The sequence below is a fragment of the Lepidochelys olivacea genome, assembly GCF_965140295.1.
Source record: "Lepidochelys olivacea isolate rLepOli2 genome assembly, chromosome: 2".
In the NCBI taxonomy this organism is placed as follows: domain Eukaryota; kingdom Metazoa; phylum Chordata; order Testudines; family Cheloniidae; genus Lepidochelys; species Lepidochelys olivacea.
Window position 1 is genome coordinate 133,436,549 of NC_140412.1, and position 23,091 is coordinate 133,459,639.

General features: G+C 39.9%; 1 protein-coding gene across 4 annotated transcripts in view; it reads left to right on the forward strand.

Moving 5' to 3' along the window:
• The window catches only part of CDH18 (cadherin 18), an 849,773-nt gene that overhangs the window by 776,607 nt on the left and 50,075 nt on the right, over positions 1-23,091 (forward strand). For all 4 annotated transcript variants that reach the window (XM_084618628.1, XM_084618629.1, XM_084618630.1 and 1 more), the window contains one exon: positions 17,974-18,110. In XM_084618628.1, coding sequence (XP_084474754.1) covers positions 17,974-18,110 — 137 coding nt within the window. The remainder of the gene's footprint in view (positions 1-17,973; positions 18,111-23,091) is intronic.

Here is a 23,091-nt window from a genome sequence, read left to right on the forward strand (position 1 = left end):
TAACATTTTAGTGAAGAAAGAAATCAAATAGTCTTCTTACTGGAATTGATTTCTTGGAACAGTTTCTGGGTTTTTTTTTAATAAATTCTGTGATATTCTGTGTTAATGGTTTGACCATAACACTACAGTTTATAACACAGCTAGGTTTGAAAAACAGCAAGATCTGAACTATGAAGCTGGCTCCAAATTTCACACACTCCGTATTACAGGCCATATCACCACACTGGGGCTGAAAACTCATATACCCAGGTACAGGAAATCTGAATCTGAAGTTTTCTAAGTTTCAAGGTGTTTGGATTCAGCCAACATAGAAGGAGAGGGTTGCTGGTCATAGCTAAAATTTTGGCTTGGATCCATTCCTGGTTTACAGCAGAGTTACTCTATATGTTTTAGGCCATACTGAGGAATACAGTGGTAGTTCTTGTGTTGCTTTATATAAGGAAGTGTGGTTCTTTTCAAATAAAAAGTATGATAATTCCCTAGATAAACAAACAAATATCTAAGGTTGGAATTCAGATCTTTTAGAAAAAAATAATTCCCATATGACTACATGTTTGGTAGCCTAATCCTTTTTATGAATGAATTGTAAATCCCTTGCATCATTATATGAGAAAGTAAATGGCAATCAGTCTTTCTGAAGTTAATTGGACATGCACAATTTTAGTTAAAGCCTACTGTATGAATATGATACTCTCAATACAGTGGAACAATTACCATGGAATGTTATAAACTCCTAATTTTTTATGATTCTGAAACCTGTTTTTGTGCTGATACTCCAACTCTCAGAAGTGTTTGGTATCCAACAATCAGTATCCACAATTTGATAATGCTAAGATAATTAATTTAAACTGTGGGTTATCATGTTATTGTCTAAATCATAACATTAGTATGTTAACTAGTAAAATTAACTAGACTAAGAGATGAGTCGCTTTCTAAGTCAGCTAAATGACAATGGCTGTAAGGAAGATGAACCTGTGACCCCATAGCATGGAGCAACATAGAGATTAGCTTTCTTGCTGGCCTGAGAACAGGGAAGCCAAATGAAGATCCACCACCCCTCAACAGTTTTCAACAGTTAAGAAAATTTTGTCTAGAGAAGAGTCAGAGGAAGGTGGTAGGAGAGAAGCCATTGCAAGTTGTGAAAGGCTGAGAAGGAAAATGGCAGCAGGTTTGGTGAGTAGAGTGGGAAACTAGTTGGAGAAACAGCTGGCACCAGTCCTGGTAGTGGATCCAGCCCTTTGGCATCTTTTTCACTAGCAGCTTGAAACAAGTGGCTGAGGTGACAACATAAATTATTCAAATTCTTTCAATAACTGAACCTAATTTTTGCTCACCCCTGCCTGAGCCCTATTCTTTCTTATCATTTTCCTCATTCATCTTATTCCCTTTATTTCCTCACTCTTTCTTCCATTTCTCTCTCTTTTAATGTTTTTTCCCGATATGAAAGATATGCTTGTGGAAGGAGCTGGATTGACTACCTTGGACATTGAAACCCTCTCTTTATCCATAGTAGAGGTTTAGCAGGGACAGCAGCGGTGCAAATGCCCCCTTACTGCCCTACTAGGGATTCAATCCTGACCTGTAGGAAACATTGTTAGGCGTGAGAGGAAAGTTCATTGTCCAACCTCTCTTTATCCATCACTCTGAGAGTACCAAAATGGGTGTCAATTGTGATGGTAGTTTTTGTTATGGAAATACCTGTCTTCTAATAGCTGGACTAGCCATCAAACTCATTTCACATATAGTCACCCGAGCAACCATCATCTGGTAACAATTTCTGTCATGGTAGCTTTGGGTTGTATTTGAGCCAGAATTCAAGAGGTGAAAGTGTGTACATCCCAATATTGAACCATCTGATGCCCACACACAACATATTAAGGGGCTTGTAACTGTGCAGGCTTCATCCCCATCCCCTGATACCCCAGAAACCTCTCAAACTCTATCAGTAGGTGTCAACTTCATGTGAGTTTATTTATAGTCCTGCCACTATCCCCCGTGCAGTCTCACACAGCAAAGTATTTATGGTGCTTCTGGCCCTTTGGCCCTTTCCCACAGGAAAAGCCCTCCCTTCCTGAAAATCTCAGAGCATACAGGGCTCAGCTAGCCCAGGTGCACTCCTTCATTTCCTTCCTGTACCTCCTTTTATAATAATAAGCTTCTGGTTCAACACCCTTCTCAGCCTGATTGGGGATTTCCAGCTAGTTATCCAATCAGCCGTCTCCAGGGGGTCTGATTGGTGCCTAAGTGGTCAGAGTGCTGACTTACCTTTTAGTTTCTGTCACAGGGCTTTAATATTTAAAGGGCTGAATTGTGGCTTTGTGACTGCTCTGAGTAACGGGTGACACATACTTGTGCTGCCCCATGAGCAGAACAGAAATGAGCACTTTGCCTGGTGCATATTGCCTTCCCCTCTATGCTTGTTGTCACACTGGGGAGGAGAGTCAAATCTCTCTCCTTATTTCTTACCTACCTGAACAGAGGGAAATTGCAGTTCTGTGGAAACTACCCATGATGCAGGCCATCAGTGGAGGGAAGTAAAGGATTCCCTTATTCCCCTGCCATGGTGTGGAGGGCAAGTTACTGACTTACCCAATATGTTTGAAATATAGCCATAAAACTCCCATTAACTTTAATAAGAGCTGTTTGATTAAAGTCTTAAAATTCAGGGGTGAGCCTGTTGAGAGGAGGAGAATAGGATTACCTTCTCCATGTTCATCCCCACAGAACGCTAGTTTAAAACAATCAAACAAAAACTACTTTGCTTGACATTGATTTACTAGAAAATACAAAATCTACAGCCTGTGTACCGCATAGATGAAGGTATGTGTTCCACAGCTGATCCATCTACAGTGCTAGCTACCAGTCAATTAAGTTACTTAGATCCATTATAGAATGATACTAGTCCACAGTATAATTAAAGAGCAATGACTTTCTTCACAGTGTTTCCTAATCCAGTTGTATGTCCTTTCCATTTTATAGGGACACTGCCATTACTGAGGTTGATATAGCTTTAGACAAACATGGTTTCAAGCATATTATTATTAATTTATTACCTGCTGGTTTAATGATACAATTTATTTACTACCCAATTAAGTTACACTTTATTCTGGTGGCAAGAATGATCACTGTGGACAGAGTAAGGATCAGAAGACTGATTATAGCAAATAACTGTCCCGAGGAGAAATATTTTTAAAAAAATTCTTAGCAATAAAGCCAAGCAGCAGGTGACCAAATACAGATATTGTTATCTGCTGTTAGGAGGTGGGAGATCCTTTCCTCCATATTGCATCACTGTTGTTCCCACATAACATTTCTTATTTTTCACATAAGTCTAAATCGAAAGATGCTGCTGCTGTGTCAAATTGTACATGCAGTTAAACATTGCTAGTACTGACACTGTAGTTGACGTAGAGGAGGACATTCTACTATTTTTTCCATCCACAATATCATCACAATCTTTATATACCTCCTTCTTCAAATTGGTGATGATTAACCATCATCTTCTGTACCAGTTTCAAAATGCAATATTTTTTTTAATTGTCAGTGGTTTCTGTGCTTGGGAAAATCAATGACCTTATTTCTTTCTTTTTAACGTACCCAATTTACTTTATCTAGACATTTTACTGTGCTCAGCTCTGTGCCTTACAAATTATAAAAGTAAGCAAATGAAATCTTATATCTCTATCCATCCATCTGTTTCTCTCCATTCACTCATTATATATTTTTGGATTTGTCTGTTTTTTATTTATTTTGGGAGGGCCAAATCACCAATTATTTATAGCTTTTTATTTAGTTAAGGACTCCTATCCCAATTATCCTAGCACCCTGTTTATATTTTGCATCACTTCTGAAAGGTTCTGCATACACAGGGTTACATACCGTTCACAATAAGCTTGGCAAGAGTGCAAAGCATGGTGGTAGTTTGGTTCATACCATGTAGTTAGTGTAAATGCTGAGAATACAAAGCCTTCTAGAAATACGATATTAGTTAACAAATATTTTTCATGTAGTGAATTTTACATTATTTCCAGGATTCAACTCACTGTTTTAAAAAACAAATTTTAAGATTTCCTCCAATCAGCTGTTAGACACATTTGTTTTGTCCTACTTTAAATTAGATTGTAAGCTGTTCAGAGCAAGGATTGTCTCCTACTGGCTGTTTGAACAGATGGTCCCTCGTACAAAGGGTCCTAATCGTGATTTGCTCTCTATGTGCCACTGTAACACAAATAACAACAAATATAAACATCTCGTGCTTTTCTATATAATTTCCATAATTGTTTGCTTAAAATTGACTCTTCTAAGTGACTGACTTTTGTTAGATCCTTCCATGGCTGATTAGGGCAGGTTCACTGTATTAGTGTTTTGAAATTCACAGCATTTTCATGTTGAACCAAACCACTCGGAATTCCACTTTGCTATAATTAACTTCATTAGTCAGTGCAGAGCTTGATTAACAATAGGAAATTGAAGTAGTCTGAGTATCTTCCTGAATGCACTAGAAAATAAACTTCTTTCTTTCCTTCCCCTCCAACCTGACTCTTGCCACTATAGCTAAAACAGAATAGCACATGGAAGATTTAGATATGGAGTAAATTGGGCCGTATGGTTCAGTTGCCTTTTATACAAAGCAGCTGCTTTATTTCCAGGAAAAGTAGAAAGCATTAACCAGATTAAGGAAACCTACAAAATTGGAAAAGCTTTTCTGTAAGCTTCAGACTGCTCATTTTATGGGAAGTTAGTAGAGCATGTAGTAGAGTCTCCCGGCTGCTTTTGCCTTTCTGCTTTGTCTAACTGTCGCGTAGTGTTACCTCATAATGGATGATATATGATAGTGGTTAAGATACCTACTCTGTTACAGAGTAGAAGAACCTGCTTTCCAGCCACTGAGTGATATCGGCGCTGTAATGAACTCAGATTTGCGTCAACTTAGTCTGGATTAAATTGCTAACCTTCTGTTTGGAGCTTTCAAATAACCTACTAATTAAATAATACATTACTTAGTCACAGGATTACAAAATTAACATTATATAGGGAAATTAATTTGGGTTTCAAATAATGGAGCAGATGCAGGAACCTATTTTAACCTTTGCTGCATTGCTAGTAGAATATAGGGATGATTTATCAAATTATATGGTATCATACTTCAGAGAGCCAGGAAAAAAATTGATATTTTAAAAGGAACACTGAGATTCATATTGTAACAAAGAGTATATCCTCTTGAAATTCAGTGTACTACTAACATTCTTTTTGTGACCTTTAAGAACTTTAATGATCTTGAGCTGGATTATATTTACATTCCTAAATACAAAAATGTATATTTATTAGAGATGGAACAAAAGCATCCCCTCACATTCTGAACCCTCCTTAATTTTTGATTTGAGGAACCTATAGCCAAACCTTTGCTTACACAAAGTAGGATCTGGTTCAGTATCAGAATCTTAGCAGTGAGTATGTGAGGGATCTATAGTGTGGGTTTGGAAATGAAATGAATGTTGCAAGAATTATGTTCTTATAGTTTTTTCTTCCCTGCCTAGTAGCTGGTTTTCCTAAAACCCACTGCTGATAAATAGGGAAGAGAATGAAAGCTAACTATTCTAGCTTCACCCTTCGAAAAAAACCAAACAAACAGACAAAGCTAAATTGCACAGGATCAGTTATCTTACATGTCTTTGGGAAGACAGGTCTAATGAGCTTCGGTGACCTGGTAAACATCCTGACCTACACCCTCTTGCATGCCCACACTGCAAGAGGAAGCAGAACAGGGAGCAGGAACTGCTTGCTCAAGTGGGTTCTATGGCAAACACACTGTTCAGAATCAGTTATTACTCTTTTTATATTACAGTACATGCTATGCTGATGGAGAAAAAAAACTCATATTAAATACGGAATGCAGCATATTAATGGAGTGAAGGTTTCCATTGATAAATTAGGCCACAATATATAAATGATAGAATAGCATCTCCTATTCCAGTTAGGCGCACAATACACATAAACAATGGAGTGACAGGCACCTAATATAAGATTGAAACACATTACATCATCAGTGCAATAAAAAGCTCCGATAATAGTCTGGAATGCCGTAAGTAAAGAGTACAGTGAAAAGCCCTACATAAAGTAGGTCCAGTACATGCTGGAACAGTAGAAGCTATTATATTATGGAATGTAGTCTGTGAACTGTGGGAGCACAGGCTCAATATGGAGATGTAGGGTTAGTGGAAGGATCCTTACTGTAATCTGGAAAGCTGTGTGTAATCACTGTGTGAGAATAAGGTCAACAACAACAAAAATACTTGGCTAATATGGAACACAGTGTATGAATGAGAAGAGAAGTCAACAGAAGGTCCTTACTACAGTCAGAAGTGATGATATAATGTATATGCGGAAAAGGGTCAGTCTGATATTTTAAATCATGGTGTAGTATAGAGAATGAACTGTTTTCTGTCTGTGTTCTGTATTGAATATATCACTTTGGCTCTGTTTTATGAATCTGTGCTACGGGGATCACCCTGTTGTATTTTTATGAATCTGGGTAATATATGGGAATCACCCTGTTGGCTGCTGCAGAACCTACTTTGGTGCAAAGCAAAGGGCCGATAAAAAGGTAGAGATTCTTCCTTATGTTTACTCATAAAATTTGTAAGGCACTAGGATGAAACAGTGAGCAGGATGGTACCAAAGCTCTGACAGATGGACTGTAAAGTTTTCCCACTCTGTATATCTCTGCAGGAGTTTCAGTGTACAGTAGAGCTATGCAAATAACTGATTTTTGTTTTGTTTTAAGGCAATTCCAAAAAAAATCAGAGGGAAAAATAATGGGTTGACCCAAAACCAATTATTTTCAAAAATTTATGTGAATTGAAGAATAAATAAATAAAAATGGTCTTGGGTCAAAGGAAAAAAAATCAGTCAACCCAAAACAAATGGTTGTATTTTGAGTGGTTCCTTTAAATAAATAAATAACATTGAAGCATATTTTCAAATGAAAAGTTATTTTGAATTAAAAAAATCAAAACATTGTCTTTTTTAACTTTTCATTTCAACATTTTTTACAATTTTGGCATTTTTGTGTCCTGGTTTTTTTGACATGAACAATTTGGCAAAACCAACATGCATTCACACAACAGTTCGGTGTCGATGGATCTGCATTTTTTTCCGGAAAAAATCACCCAGTTCTTGTGTGCAGATCCATACAAGCAGAGAAGGCAGGGGCCTTCTTTTCCTCTCATGTTACATCTTTGCCCTCTCTTTTCCCTCAATATTATTTTTCCCAAGGTCTACAAGGTTGTCTGTAAATCAAAATATATGAAGAGCACTCTATTTTGCCTGGCTGAAGACTAGAAGTCTTTTGCTTTGTCTGAATTGCTGTGGGTCTTCCCCAGGGCTGCAGCGTACATCTCTTTACTGACAGTGTTGGAACAGAAGCAGCTCTCATCCAATTGCTGCTCCTTCCCTGTAGATACCCAAAATATTATTGGGCTAGGTCAAGCTGTGTGCTCTATCTCTGCTACGCATACGTAACAGCAGTTTATAAGTCCAAAAGATGCTATCACATCACAGATTTCGAGTACAAGGTGGTCAAAATTTCTCAGCAACCAGAATTGTTTCTTCCCTTATCCATAGTTTTGACAGCAAAACTGACAGTTTGTTTCTCTGTTGGAGTTCCAAGGGCCTGAATTTTCACTCTGTGCTGGTGGAATTGCACTAACTTCAGCATAATTACACTGGAGTAAAACTTGCGTATAGCATTAAGACTCAGGTAATATATCTGAGTGTCCCCAAAATCTAGACATGATTTGATCTGAAGGATTGAGCTTCACCAATCTGTAATAAACAAATATGAATATATAAACTTATTCTTATATGACTTATTCTGCTATTTTGTGTATATACGTCCAAAAGCAATGAGTAAATATGTTATTAAAATCACATTTAGTGTGTAAGTTCCTTGGGATGGAGCCTGGGTCTGGTATTTACTGAACTCAATATTGGTACTTACCTAGCAGCACTGGAACCTGAGTAAAATATTTATTTCGCTGAAAAAGGGGGATTCTGAATATAACAGTGAGATGCTCAGTATCAATACACCTATTTAAAGCGCCATTGCAGCAGGAGTAATTCTCTGAAGAATTCAGTGAAATCAGTAAAATAAGACAGGTTTCAGAGTAGCAGCCATGTTAGTCTGTATTCGCAAAAAGAAAAGGAGGACTCGTGGCACCTGAGAGACTAACCAATTTATTTGAGCATGAGCTTTCGTGAGCTACAGCTCACTTCATCGGATGCATTCACGAAAGCTTATGCTCAAATAAATTTGTTAGTCTCTCAGGTGCCACAAGTACTCCTTTTCTTTTTAGTAAAATAAGAGAGATCTTCATCTTGCTTTGGCTTCTAACTTAGGTCCTTACAGGCTTTCCTGTCCATGCAAAGGTGAAGAAAGAAAATGCGGAAGCAAATCTTTTCCTAGAAAAGCAAGATAATAGAGTACACATGATCAAGGGTAGGAAAGATGTGTAGAAGTTGTCAGTGAATAAAAGTGAGTGTGGGAAAAATGTTTTTTCCCCTCATAGAAACAGCATTCTATTTTCTCAGAATGAAAAGTAATCTGTTTTTATACATGGTGGGCTAATGCCACATAGTTTTTCACATTTGGGAGGGGCATCTGAAGGCTGCATCTGCCGAGTTGTATTTGTCCACATTTGAGGAGCTCTAGTAATGTTTAATGAAGGTTCTGTCTTCTGACCAGCAAGCTGTGGCTAGCTGCAGCTGGAGCACCCAGCTCTCTGACAGTGCCCAAGCATACTCCGAAATGTTCAGGTCACTTGAAATTTATTCCAAGACTTGATTGTATTGAATCTAATCAACTTGTAAAGCCTGTTAGATATCTAAGCCAGTTTATCTATCCTCAGACCTTTTTGTATACTTAAGGCAGGACAGTGACTAGAACAATCCTCAGTCTCTCATCAGTACCAATTTAGAACTGGATAGGATTACAGTCTCCTGAGTTTTAGTCTTGCCTGATGAGAAAAATCCATAATCTTTTATATTTTCTTGGGGACAATGCGGATGTTAAGCACCATTGCCTTCAACTGGCACACAACTTCTTTCCAGAAGAACATTAGAAATATCTTGTAATTTGAATGCATGAGGATGACAGGAAAGACTCTGCTCAAACCTGATTTTGCCAATAAAGTAAACAATGGCTTTTAAATCTTTGAGGTCACCCAGGTGAAATGACTATCATTCACTGATTAAATGTGTTTAGACTCAAACCAGGTGGACATGGAGGACTGTGGATATAAGATCTAACCACTCTCTCTTGAATCTTCACATTCAATAACCCTTCTTGAGGCCTGAAAGCCTCAATATTACCAGTTTCCTTCCTTTAGAGCCAAACAGTTACTTCTATCTATATTTAAGATTGTGAAACCCCTTGCATCAATTTAGAGTTCATATACAGATTCAGCCCCAGTGACCACCAGTAAGGATGACTGGGGACTCTTTTTTTTTTTTTTTTTTGAAATCCGATGTCAACCTTAGGCTGCCTTCTTTTGCTAGGGTCTGATGGGGGAGGGTACAGGTTTAAATCTTTCTGGGTTGGATTGCATCAGTTTGGCACTGCTTGTCGTAACTGGCCATGTGGAGCTTTCCCAGGAGTGCATAGGCAGCACATCTATTACAACCCTTTGTGAAGTGTTGTATATTACATTGTTCACCCCTGAGGCAAGGCTATCCAGATCTGCTAAGTTCTAGTGGATAATGAGGCCACACCCCCTCGCCCATGACCCTAAAAGGAATGTGCAGATTGAAATTCCAAGGAAGCAAAGATTCCTTATGCTTTCCCCCCACCACACAAACACATACCCTTTCTGTCCGCACTAGAGTGGTGGAGTACTTCTGCCATGAGACAAAACAGAGTTAACAACAGTGGGAGATTTTCTTAAGAAGTAGAAATTTGGCCTTTTGGGATCCTGTTTCTCCATTTTGCGGGTGGAGGTGGCAATCTACCAGTCCTCTGAGATGCACTTTTAAAATCAAAACACATCCACTGAGGTTAGGCTCAAGACACCAGTCAAAGCTAGTTATACTCATCACATCACTCAGTATTATGTGACTGATTCTTACATAAACAATAGGCTGCAGTATCCTTAAGGTTTGTATTGATCAAAATCTTTGTGCAAACTTTTGATCACAGGCAGTAAACTTAAAGGAATAACTTACTTTTTTCTGCGCTACTGTTTGAGATATCTTCCCTCTCACCTTTGCTTTAAATCGGAGAGTCTTTTGTGAAGAAAGAGGCTCTGCTACGATTTGAAGCCAAATCAAGTCTCCCAATAGGTATCACTGTAGTGCTATTTAATTATATAATAGTATGTCTGTGGATAGTGTGATTAATAGGTATGCCAAGATACCTATTTATTTGAGTGATATTTTTGGTTTGGGGATGAACAGTTTATCTAAGGGTTGTCTGGCTAAGCATGCTTTGATGTGTAAAGTCAAAGATGTATTGGGAGTTGTGAACTCAGGTCTGTCTCAAAAATGATTTATGGAGGATTATTTGGTCAGATAGCTATGTATGCCAGATGACAAGGGGCAATTGAACAAGAACATTTCTTATTGTACATAGCTGTTGAGAGGTATGAGACAGACACCAAACTGGGTTTGTACTATCTATAATGTAATGTGTAAGCCAATAAAAGGGGTTAGGATAGGATGAAAAGCTAGGTTTTTCAATAAAACAAAATGACTGGAGAGAGACATGCAGTAACTCCAACTGACAGCTTGTTTGGCTTGACAGAGAGACAGATTTGGTATTATACGGCATCTTCAGTTAATTTAGCGAGATTTTGCAAAAGCTTCTAAGGGATTTAGAAGCAAAAATCTCAGTGAAAGACTATCAATAGTGATTGTGTTTCTAAAATCCTTAGTATTTTTGAAAATCTCCCTTGCCCAATATTTTCTGTATCTAAGCTCAGAGCTTAACTCACTTTGCTTTTCACATCTGTCTACGGTAATATTCTGCTTACTGCTTATTTTCTTTATAACTTCTCTTTTTTTCTGCCTCATGGCAAATATACTTTGCTTTTCTTAAGATAACTGGGGACACCTGCAACCGCTGCTCAACTAAAAGACATAGAGCTGGCCAGTGCAGCCACCATCCCCTGTGACCAGAAACTGGGTCAGAAGACCCAAGGAAAACAGTGATTCACATTCCATTTGACCTTCTCTTCAGCGAATCCCCCTCTGGGGCACAGACCCCCTCCTGACAAAAGGGTGGTGCAGGTTGCATCTAGTTTCATCTATGATAAAAATTCAGTTTTGAAGAAACAATATGAAGCTTTAGAACTTCAATGATGCTATCCCCATTTTCTATTCTACAGAAGCACCAACATTCATTACTAGTATTATTAAGAGTAATAACAATGTAATTAATTAATGTCATAAGCAGCAAGGTGTTTTTTGTTTGGTTGTTTGTTCTGGGTTGTGTTGTTGTTGATTGGACCAAGAAATTGAAAAACCTAGGTGAAGTATAGTCATCTAGCTCTAAAATAGGCTATATGAGTGGAGCTATTTGGTCATCAACCTGAATCCAGTGGATCTGGTCATTAAGAGGCAGGAAGCTTATTTCTAGAGCACCAATAGTATGCATTCATAGTACTTTATAAGTACAGCAAAGTGTCCATTCAAGGGACTGACAAAAATCAGTAGCTTAAGCTAAACAGGATTGTACTCAGTACTTTTGGGGCCCTTTGGATCTCCCACCAAATACAAAGTGTTTGGTTCCTTTGTTTGTTAGGTGAAAGATAACTTGGGGTTCTTTGCCTCTGACATTTATAGTCCAGTGAACTTTTGAAATATATCTGTAGTGGGGTGGCTACCCTGCTCCTAAAATAGAAGGGGTTAAAAGCAGCCCTGGAGAGGGCTGTGGCTGGGGATGGCTGATTGGGGAAGCAGCCACAACTGGGCCATGCCCAAATCAGCCCCAGCTGGCCTGTATAAAAAGGCTGTGAGCCAGAGGCCCAAGGAATCTCTCTCCAGGCTGGGAGAGAGCAGGGCCTGCCTGCCTGACAGGGTACTGAGGGTGGTGCAATGCTGGGGAAGGAGCAGGCTTAGCCGGGGCACTCCAGGCTGGCAACTCCCCAGGCTGTAGGGCCTGGTCCAAGGCCCACAGAGGTACTGGGAGGCAGAGGAAGGCAACAGGTCCAAACCCTCTTGCCTGTGATGAGTGGCCTTTACACTGCAGTCTGCCCCAGGGAGCGGGGGCTTGGTGATGATTGGCAGTAGCCCAGACTGAGGCAAGGTGGGGATAGTGGGTTGGGGGTTCCCCAGGAAGGGGACTCAGAGGCAGTGTGGGGGTACTGCCAGGGGGCAAAACCCCAGAGAAAGGGACACCAGGGTCTGTGAGGGACACGAGGCCAGATGGTGCTCCAGGCTGGAAAAGAGCTAATTCCCAAAGACTAGCAGGAGGCACCGCCAGGTGAGTCCGGATCTTTTACAGTATCCTTCTCAAAGTTCGGTGGCCCTGCTGTGAGGGAAAGGTGCCATAGTGTCTGATGGAGAAGGTTCCAGGCTGCTGTCTTCCTTGTTGGTGCTTTCTGCAATGCAAACTGATCTGCCCCTGCTGCCTCTGATATGCCAATGAATGGCCACTTGACTGTGATTGCCAGTTATCTCTGATTACACTTGGAGGGGGGCATCGACCTTTCCTTTGTTAGGAAAAAAAACATGTTTACCCATTCCCCAGACTTCTCTGGTTCAAACACATTTTAGTCCCATATTTCCTTCCCATTTGTTCAGCCCTTGGGGAATTTATCATACATACACCACGCAAAAATATTAATGATTATTGTCATATTGGTTTTCTAATGATACCTTACACCAGTGTTTCCCAAACTTGGGACGCCGCTTGTTCAGGGAAAGCCCCTGGTGGGCCAGGCTGGTTTGTTTACCTGCTGCGTCCGCAGGTTTGGCTGATCGTGGCTCCCACTGGCCGCGGTTCGCTGTGCCTGGCCAATGGGGGTTGTGGGAAGCAGCGGCCAGTACGTCCCTCGGCCTGCACCGCTTCCCGCAGCGCCCATTGTCTGCGGCTTCCCAAGTTTGGGAAACACTGCGTAACAAAATACCTACTAGACATAGATTATAACATAAGTTAATTGGGATACACTGAACTGGTCAGACTAGCTGAAACGCACTACCAGATACTGGCTCTCTGGCACTGGGATGGTCTTCAGGTCATACCTACAATGGTTCACCATACACAGGAGACAAGATACTTATAAAATACAAGTGAAGAGTTTACCATCTAAGAGTCTGTCCAGCAAACAGTTAGTGCTGCATGCATCATTTCTTCTGCACATCATTTCTTCTGCACATGAAATCAGGGGGACTCCACGCTACACTAACTACTTGTAAGATGCTTCTAGATAGGATACACAAGAGACAATTGGGACACATGGAGTTTGGAGAACTCAATGAAAATATTAGTATTGGAAATCTTTAAGCAAGAAGTGGTTTTAAGGAGGACTCTGGACTCTTAGAAGACAGGAACGCACTCTCTCAATATAAGATATTAGGGAAGATGAAAGAACAGTCCAGTAGTCCATTTATTTATGCCAAAGAAAATTTCTCTTACCTTTGCCATGAAAATATGTAGCCACCCAATAGATATTTTTTTTTAAAGATACATCCCTAACTGTATGTAAATAAAACTAGAGAAAAAGTAAATACAACTGTGGGTTGATTCAAAACTTTTCTCTCTCTCTAATATCATAGGTTTCAGAGTAACAGCCGTGTTAGTCTGTATTCGCAAAAAGAAAAGGAGGACTTGTGGCACCTTAGAGACTAACCAATTTATTAGAGCATAAGCTTTCGTGAGCTACAGCTCACTTCCTCAGATGCATATCGTGGAAACTGCAGCAGGCTTTATATATACACAGAGAATATGAAACAATACCTATTCCCACCCCACTGTCCTGCTGGTAATAGCTTATCTAAAGTGATTTCCAGCACAAATCCAGGTTTTCTCACCCTCCACCCCCCCACACAAATTCACTCTCCTGCTGGTGATAGCCCATCCAAAGTGACAACTCTTTACACAATGTGCATGACAATCAAGCTGGGCTATTTCCTGCATAAATCCAGGTTCTCACATCCCCCCCACCCCCATACACACACAAACTCACTCTCCTGCTTGTAATAGCTCATCCAAACTGACCACTCTTCAAGTTAAAATCCAAGTTAAACCAGAACATCTGGGGGGGGGGTAGGAAAAAACAAGAGGAAACAGGCTACCTTGCATAATGACTTAGCCACTCCAAGTCTCTATTTAAGCCTAAATTAATAGTATCCAATTTGCAAATGAATTCCAATTCAGCAGTTTCTCGCTGGAGTCTGGATTTGAAGTTTTTTTGTTTTAAGATAGCGACCTTCATGTCTGTGATCGCGTGACCAGAGAGATTGAAGTGTTCTCCGACTGGTTTATGAATGTTATAATTCTTGACATCTGATTTGTGTCCATTTATTCTTTTACGTAGAGACTGTCCAGTTTGACCAATGTACATGGCAGAGGGGCATTGCTGGCACATGATAGCATATATCACATTGGTGGATGTGCAGGTGAACGAGCCTCTGATAGTGTGGCTGATGTTATTAGGCCCTGTGATGGTGTCCCCTGAATAGATATGTGGGCACAGTTGGCAACGGGCTTTGTTGCAAGGATAAGTTCCTGGGTTAGTGGTTCTGTTGTGTGGTATGTGGTTGTTGGTGAGTATTTGCTTCAGGTTGCGGGGCTGTCTGTAGGCAAGGACTGACCTGTCTCCCAAGATTTGTGAGAGTGTTGGGTCATCCTTTAGGATAGGTTGTAGATCCTTAATAATGCGTTGGAGGGGTTTTAGTTGGGGGCTGAAGGTGACGGCTAGTGGCGTTCTGTTATTTTCTTTGTTAGGCCTGTCCTGTAGTAGGTAACTTCTGGGAACTCTTCTGGCTCTATCAATCTGTTTCTTTACTTCTGCAGGTGGGTATTGTAGTTGTAAGAAAGCTTGACAGAGATCTTGTAGGTGTTTGTCTCTGTCTGAGGGGTTGGAGCAAATGCGGTTGTATCGCAGAGCTTGGCTGTAGACGATGGATCGTGTGGTGTGGTCAGGGTGAAAGCTGGAGGCATGCAGAACACTTCAATCTCTCTGGTCACGCGATCACAGACATGAAGGTCGCTATCTTAAAACAAAAAAACTTCAAATCCAGACTCCAGCGAGAAACTGCTGAATTGGAATTCATTTGCAAATTGGATACTATTAATTTAGGCTTAAATAGAGACTTGGAGTGGCTAAGTCATTATGCAAGGTAGCCTGTTTCCTCTTGTTTTTTCCTACCCCCCCCCCCAGATGTTCTGGTTTAACTTGGATTTTAACTTGAAGAGTGGTCAGTTTGGATGAGCTATTACCAGCAGGAGAGTGAGTTTGTGTGTGTATGGGGGTGGGGGGGATGTGAGAACCTGGATTTATGCAGGAAATAGCCCAGCTTGATTGTCATGCACATTGTGTAAAGAGTTGTCACTTTGGATGGGCTATCACCAGCAGGAGAGTGAATTTGTGTGGGGGGGTGGAGGGTGAGAAAACCTGGATTTGTGCTGGAAATCACTTTAGATAAGCTATTACCAGCAGGACAGTGGGGTGGGAATAGGTATTGTTTCATATTCTCTGTGTATATATAAAGCCTGCTGCAGTTTCCACGATATGCATCTGAGGAAGTGAGCTGTAGCTCACGAAAGCTTATGCTCTAATAAATTGGTTAGTCTCTAAGGTGCCACAAGTCCTTCTAATATCATAGTAAGTGAACTGAAACAGTGAGTGAAATAAATTATTTTCATAAGTGACATAAAAATAAAAATGAAATTATTCATTCAACACTGAGTGCTTTAATCTCCCATAGAATATACATATTGTGACGGGGCAAGGCCAGATGGCTATAGGAAAGTAGTGAGAAACAGGTATGTTAGCCCCAGGCTAAACAAATCCCTGTTACCATGGTAACCAAATGGCAGTTGTTCCAGGTTAAGCAAGACACCTGGGGCCAATTAAGATCCTTCCAGAAAGAAGTGGAGACTGCTAGGTTGATTGGGACACCTGAAGCCAATCAGGGGCTGGCTGAAACTAGTTAAAAGCCTCCCACTTAGTCAGGTGGAGGGCGTGTGATGGGAGCTGTAGGAGGAAGTCATGCTGCTGGAGAAATGGAGTTGAACAAACCTTATCAGGCACAAGAAAGGAGGCCTGAGGTAAGGGTGATGTAGATATTGAGGAAGTGGGGGCTGCTGTGGAGAAGTGGCCCAGGGAATCGTACTCGTCCTGTTTCCAAAAAGCCAGCTACCAAGAGCTGCTACTATCAGGGTTCCTGGGCTGGAGCCTGGAGTAGAGCGTGGGCCCGGGCTCCCCCTCCCCTCCCCAACTAATCACTGAGACTGGGAGACAACAGAGACTGTGCGAGGGAAGGTAGCTTCTCCTCACCTCCCTTGCTGGCTTATGATGAAAATGGCTCAGTAGGCTGTGACTCTTGCCTCTAGAGAAAGAAGGGCTATGTGGAGGGTCACAGTGAGCCTCTGAGGCTAGCGTAATCCACCAGGAAGTGCGGTGCCCACTGAGACAAGGTCAGAGCTTTGTCGCCATATGTAATTGATGTGGACAAAGCTGTTCCTCTTTTGAAAACTAAAGCCACCATTTGTTATGCAGCTGTGAAAATCAAGTATAATATAGATATAGTTTGTCTAGTGATTTGATAGTTATCCATAAGCATCCATGTGTTCCTATCATTGTAATCCTTATCTCATTTACTCCCATCTCTAGCTGTACTTATTGTACTATATCTAATCCTAGAGTACAGTGTTCATGTTCAAACAAAACTAAGTGTAGTACATACTACTGTGAATAGTCAATAATGGGTCTCCTCTCGGTTATAAGCAATGTGTCCAGTACTCAGTGTCTGCAGGAGCCAGACTCTTAAATTAGAAACTCCTTGGAATAGGGACTATGTATTTTATTATCCTGCAATGTACAATACATGTTTGTAGGGATATATAAATCATAATGAAAATATTTTTCATTTTGGATGTGGTATGTCAAAACTACTGTTTTGACCTACATAACTTCTGTATGTTCAAACTATCACAGTTACAGCACGACTGTCATAAACTATCTGAAGAACCACTTACAGTACATAAGAGATATTCAGTATCTTCTTCCTTTGTTTTTCGTCAGAGATTATGAAAAAGCCTGAAGTTAGAAAGAAAGCTTGACTGAAGTCTGTAAATGATACATTTATTAAAAGTAATCGTGAATGAATTATACATTGAAAAATATTGCTTGCCAATCTCTTTCTTTGTGTTCCCTCACTCTGTTTTGTTGTTGTTGTTTTTCTTTCCCTACTTCAAGGCTCTCACTTTCACTGCTAGGAAACATGCCAACAAGCCAAGGCAGTTAAGCTTGGTTAGTTCTGCTTCTAGTCCAGTGTCACTTGCAGTTTCATGAATCAGCTATTTTTGATCCCAGCAACCCTTAATGTTGTAAAATATCTTACGTCATCATGTTTCAAAATTCATTATCAGTGAGACATGCTACACTATTGGTACAGGAAATAAGCAAACAAGAGAGATTGCAGTCACAGCAAATAATTAATAATAGAATTTAACCTTTTTTTTTCCTGCTATGTAAAAATCAACTCCTGGCAAAATGTGTCTTGTAAATTCCTGTGGAAATTTTGTTTTGAATAAATAAATCAAGTTGCATGATGAAATAAGAAATAAATGTAATTTTATTTTGGATCCTTTGATAATATAGAACTTCTCCTAACCTTTTAAAAAATCTGCGCCATTTTTAAAGACTTACAAATTAACCCATATTATATTCCTTTGTAGCCTTCTTCAGCTCTGCAATTATATATGCCACAAGGAGTAGATCTGTGCATTTATGCTTTTTTATTCCTTCATAGATATTTCATTGACCATAATACAGAAGAAGATAGGTATTTCATCATTGATGCTAACACTGGAAACATTAAGACTGCCAAGATCTTTGACAGAGAGGAAACACCTTGGTACAACATCACAGTTGCTGCTTCTGAGATAGGTAAATAATACATTTAGTAGACGTGTAACAGAAAAGCTTCCATATCTTATGAATGCAAAACTAATAATTGTTTTTAAGGAATATTATACCGATTGTCTATAGGTTCTCTTCAAAGGCAGGCCTTTTCCCACCAATTTGGAGGTAAAGGAGAATTTGAGGTATACATGTTATTTCTCTAATTCCAGAAAAAAATACAAATACATATATTTATTCATCTATGTATATTTACAACCTTTTCCTCTGTTAAGCACATTGGTACCAATTTGTCTCGGGCACAACTCCATTATAGGTAATGTTCTCATATCCGGGAGGAATTTAGCCTTTTTGTGTGGGTTGAATATCAGCTTTCATATTTCTTGACAAATAACTAAACAGTATCATTTTTTAAGAATATTGCCTAATCTGAGAAACTCAACCATCCCTTTTATAACTAGAATTAACCTAATGACCCTATAGATTGAATCTCTGTTCCCTCCCCCCGCCCCCTGTTGTTTTCATCTAAGAAATTAAATCCCCAAATATTCCTTAAGGTATTATTAATCTGTTTTTGACTTTGGAAAATGGGACACAGGTTAGGAAATGTTGAAACTTTTACTCATTGTGACTAAGACACAGAAAGCTGAAGCAAATTGTCAGGGGGTCACTGTAGTTTAGTGGATAAGATTTGGATCTGGATTCTGTTCCTATTCCTACAGCAAACATTCTATGTGAAATGCTCATAACTGCCTAATCCAGACCAAATTTCTCTGAAGAAACAAGGCTACTTGCAACCTTAAAATAAGAGTATTTTCTTGATACGTCGCATCTGTAAAGCCAGTTTTGTCAGTAGCCCTATTTAACTGAAGAAGTTGTAAAAATGTTATTGGTACAGGGAAAAAAATGTTTTACTTTTTAAAATTCTCCTCCAATTAAGAAAATAGCTAAAAGTGACTGAACTCATTTTCGTCACAGATCCTCCATCCTGGTAAAGTATAAATGCTGGCATCAAAACAAAGGGAGATAGGAATACTAAGCATGTGTCCACACAAACTGTGCCAACTGAACCCACAAATGTAATCTTTCAGTGGCTATGATTTTGCTTGGGAACATGAAGTATTTTCAGATGCACTTTTTCTTTTCTTCTTGCTATATCCCATCATTGTCACAAGATGATGCAACACAATGTGGACCAATGACAATAGCCACCAACACTGGTGAGCATCCCCTCTGTTTTCATCTGTTTCAGCTACAGATTAAAATTGAATCTGTTTTGCAGTTTAATTTATGGAAGATGCTACTAGGATATGCTATAGTATTAGTACTATATATATAATTGTATGAGGACAACAAATTGATTTTATTATTATGCCTATAGTAAATAGTAAAATCTTGAGTTTTATGTGGTTAGTCATAAAAAACACAACCACTGAGACCTCGGTGTGCTTTACAGTTTCTTTGCAAATTGTCTTATTACAATGCAACATGCATTAAACTATAATTTAGGCCTAATCATAAACAGGTGCATAGTAAAAGTGAGCTTTAATTAAGATTTAAAAGCCTCATTGGGACATCCATATGAAGCTGCAAGTGAAAAGGAATAGTAGCTATCCAGGCTTTCCAAATGTAACTCTTTTGCAGAAATAAATCTCAATAGCACTAAAGTTAAATGAAGCTTTTCTATACATTATTTATGTCACATTATCAAGAAAGTGGTGTTGTGCACAGGATAGTAATAAAGATTATATTTATAACTAAAGAAAATGAGATGTATGGTGATGAAATGCTATTTTAAAAGACAATCTCCTTAGAATTCTACATCCACAGTGCTCTGTGTTGTGGGGGGAAATTCAGAAAAGCTTGAAGCAGTGTTGTACACTGTTGTGGGGGGAAATGGGCATTGCTTTCCCTCCATGTACTTCTCATTCTTAAAACTGGAGTGTTGAAAAGATTTGAAGCTTTTGGTTAAAAGGGAGGGATTGGCAGACAGACTAGGTTTTGATTAACCTTTCTTGGGTCTTCTTCTTCCGTAACTAGTCTCTAAGATTAAAATATTGTCTCTGAGCCCTCTAGGAGGTGCTTACATGCACTTTCTGGGTGGAATTTTGAGAGGAACTCAGTTCCAGATCCGCTAAGGTATTTAGGCACCTAACTCCCATTGAAATCAAGGGATCTGGGTCTCAGAATTGGCCTAACTGCTCCCATTGAAGTTTTACCTCAGTGGGAGCAGAGTGAATATAATGATGAGTCCTTTTGAAAATTCCATCCCCAATGAGCACAAAGCATGAGTCCTTGCAAGGGGAATGGGTTTCTTTAACACATTAACTGGGAAGATGGATAAGAAATGAGATATAAGAGGGCCACAGTCAGGGTAAGTGGGATGTGCCAGGAAAATAACATAGTTGAAGTAGCTGTTTTGGCTGTTTCAGCATTGGTTGGTACAAAACAGTCTGCAATAACTCTTGCTATGAACTCCCCATATGTCAAGGGAATAAGAAAGTTGATAATCTGGTACTACATCTTAAGTGAAGGAACTGCAGAGTGATGAACCTCACCTCAGTTCTGGGAAAACTGACTGAGAAAGTATATTAAAGACAGAGTAACGTAATACTTGGATAAGTGTAAATTAATAGGATTAAAACAGCATGGCTTCAGTGAGAGTAAATCATGTCTCACTAACTGTTCGAATTCTTTGAAAAAAGTAAGTGGAATAGTGATGGAGGAGAGCCAGTTGACATGATTTGTTTGGCTTTTCTAAAGGTTTGAGACAAGGTCTCTGACAAGAGACTATTAAGGGAAATAAATAACTACAGAATGAGTGGGCAATGTGCTGTCGTAGATTAAAAGCTGATTTAGTGAGAGGGAACAGAGCCTCTGTGAAAAGTTGTTCCTCTGAAAGGAAAATAGTGATGTTGGGATCAGTGTTGATCAGAATACTTTGTAATGATGTAATGAATGAAATGGGCAGAAAAGTGGTGAAATCAGATTACAGTATGTCCCATCCCAGTTGGTAAAAACTAAGGAGGATTTAGACGGACTCCTGAAGAATCTAAGCATATTGGAAATTGGGCAGTGAAATTTAAACTTGGATAAATGTGAGGAGTCATACTTGAGGGAAAAAAAATCAAAACGTCTTATTCATATATATATATATGATATATATATCATCTTGTTTCAGACGTGTATATATATATTCACACACAGATACATTCTGTATCAATAAACACTGATACAAACCATATATCAGTATAATATTATATACACCTCTACCCCGATATAACATGATCCGATATAACACAAATTTGGATATAACGCAGTAAAGCAAAAATGGTTTTCTGTCTCATCTACAACACTGGTTCTCAAACTGGGGGTTGCGAACCCTCAGGGGTCACGACCTAGTTATGTGGGGGTTGCGAGTCCCGAGCCTAACGCACGGCTGCAAGTTGCGAGCCCCGACCTCTGCTCCGGGCTGCAAGCCCTGACCCCTGTGTGGAGCTGTGGGGCTACATACCCTGACCCCAGTGCGCGGCTGTGAGTCCCGACCCCGACAGGGACACATGGCTGCAAGCCCCGACCCTGGCGCGCAGCTGCAAGCCCCGACCCTGGGCTTGATGCGAAGGACGACATCAGTTGCGCCCTTTCTAAAACAACACCAAGAATAAAACTTATTGTGTCAAATACTGTGTTAATAACGGAAATGCTCGAGGCCAAAGCAAGTTCAATATAACGCAATTTCACCTATAACATGGTAAGATTTTTTGGCTCCCGAGGACCGCGTTATATCAGGGTAGATGTGTATACACACACACTGATACATTTTGAAGAAGAAAGTTCTACTGCAGGAATCACTGATAGATGCTTCATTTAAGATTATTGCTCAATATGCAGCAATGTTGAAAACAACAAATTGGAGTCTGGCCTACTTTAAGAGAAAGATGAGGGCCAGAGAGGGGCAGAAGTACTAAAGCACTCATTTCTAATAGGCTTGATCCAGCTCTGAAGTCAATTCCAATTAAAGTTAACTTATAGTTTGAACAATCAAAGCAACGCACGCTACAAATGGGAAAGATTAAAAAATATCCCTTGGAGCCTGTTGTTCCAGTAACATGGGGTGAGAGCTGTGGGGGGAAATAAGCATAACATGGAGGCATTAGAGGATTAGAATGAGAATGGCATGCTGCATCAGAGGTCCCAGCCAAGAAAAATTTCAAGTGTTGTTAAGAATGTTGCTGAAGAATGTTGTTACTGCTGCCAGGTTGTTATGGCTGCTCAGTGCTTCTTTTCTTGGAGCTCCACTGTTATTAGCACTAGCAGAAAATGCAGCCTACTAATTCAGCAGGCCTCAATGTCAGTCATAAAGAAAGACCACGGACATGGGTTTATTGCCCTGAAGGCATAGTCTAGCGCTCTGGCTCCTTGGTTATAGGTTACGCTAACACATGAGTGCCCAGTGACAAGGAGTAGCTCAGTCAGCAGTGGGACTCTCTGCTGTCCCCTAGACCACACAAAGTATTAAGGAGAGGTACCCCAACATTTACAGACTGAGTCAAATAACTTACATACCACCTTACATGTTTCACAACATCTGCTTGTTACCTCCCCTTATACTTTGCTCCAGATGACTTAAGCAAAACATCCCCATTCATCATAGAATCATAGAATATCAGGGTTGGAAGGGACCCCAGAAGGTCATCTAGTCCAACCCCCTACTCGAAGCAGGACCAATTCCCAGTTAAATCATCCCAGCCAGGGCTTTGTCAAGCCTGACCTTAAAAACCTCTAAGGAAGGAGATTCTACCACCTCCCTAGGTAACGCATTCCAGTGTTTCACCACCCTCTTAGTGAAAAAGTTTTTCCTAATATCCAATCTAAACCTCCCCCACTGCAACTTGAGACCATTACTCCTCATTCTGTCATCTGCTACCATTGAGAACAGTCTAGAGCCATCCTCTTTGGAACCCCCTTTCAGGTAGTTGAAAGCAGCTATCAAATCCCCCCTCATTCT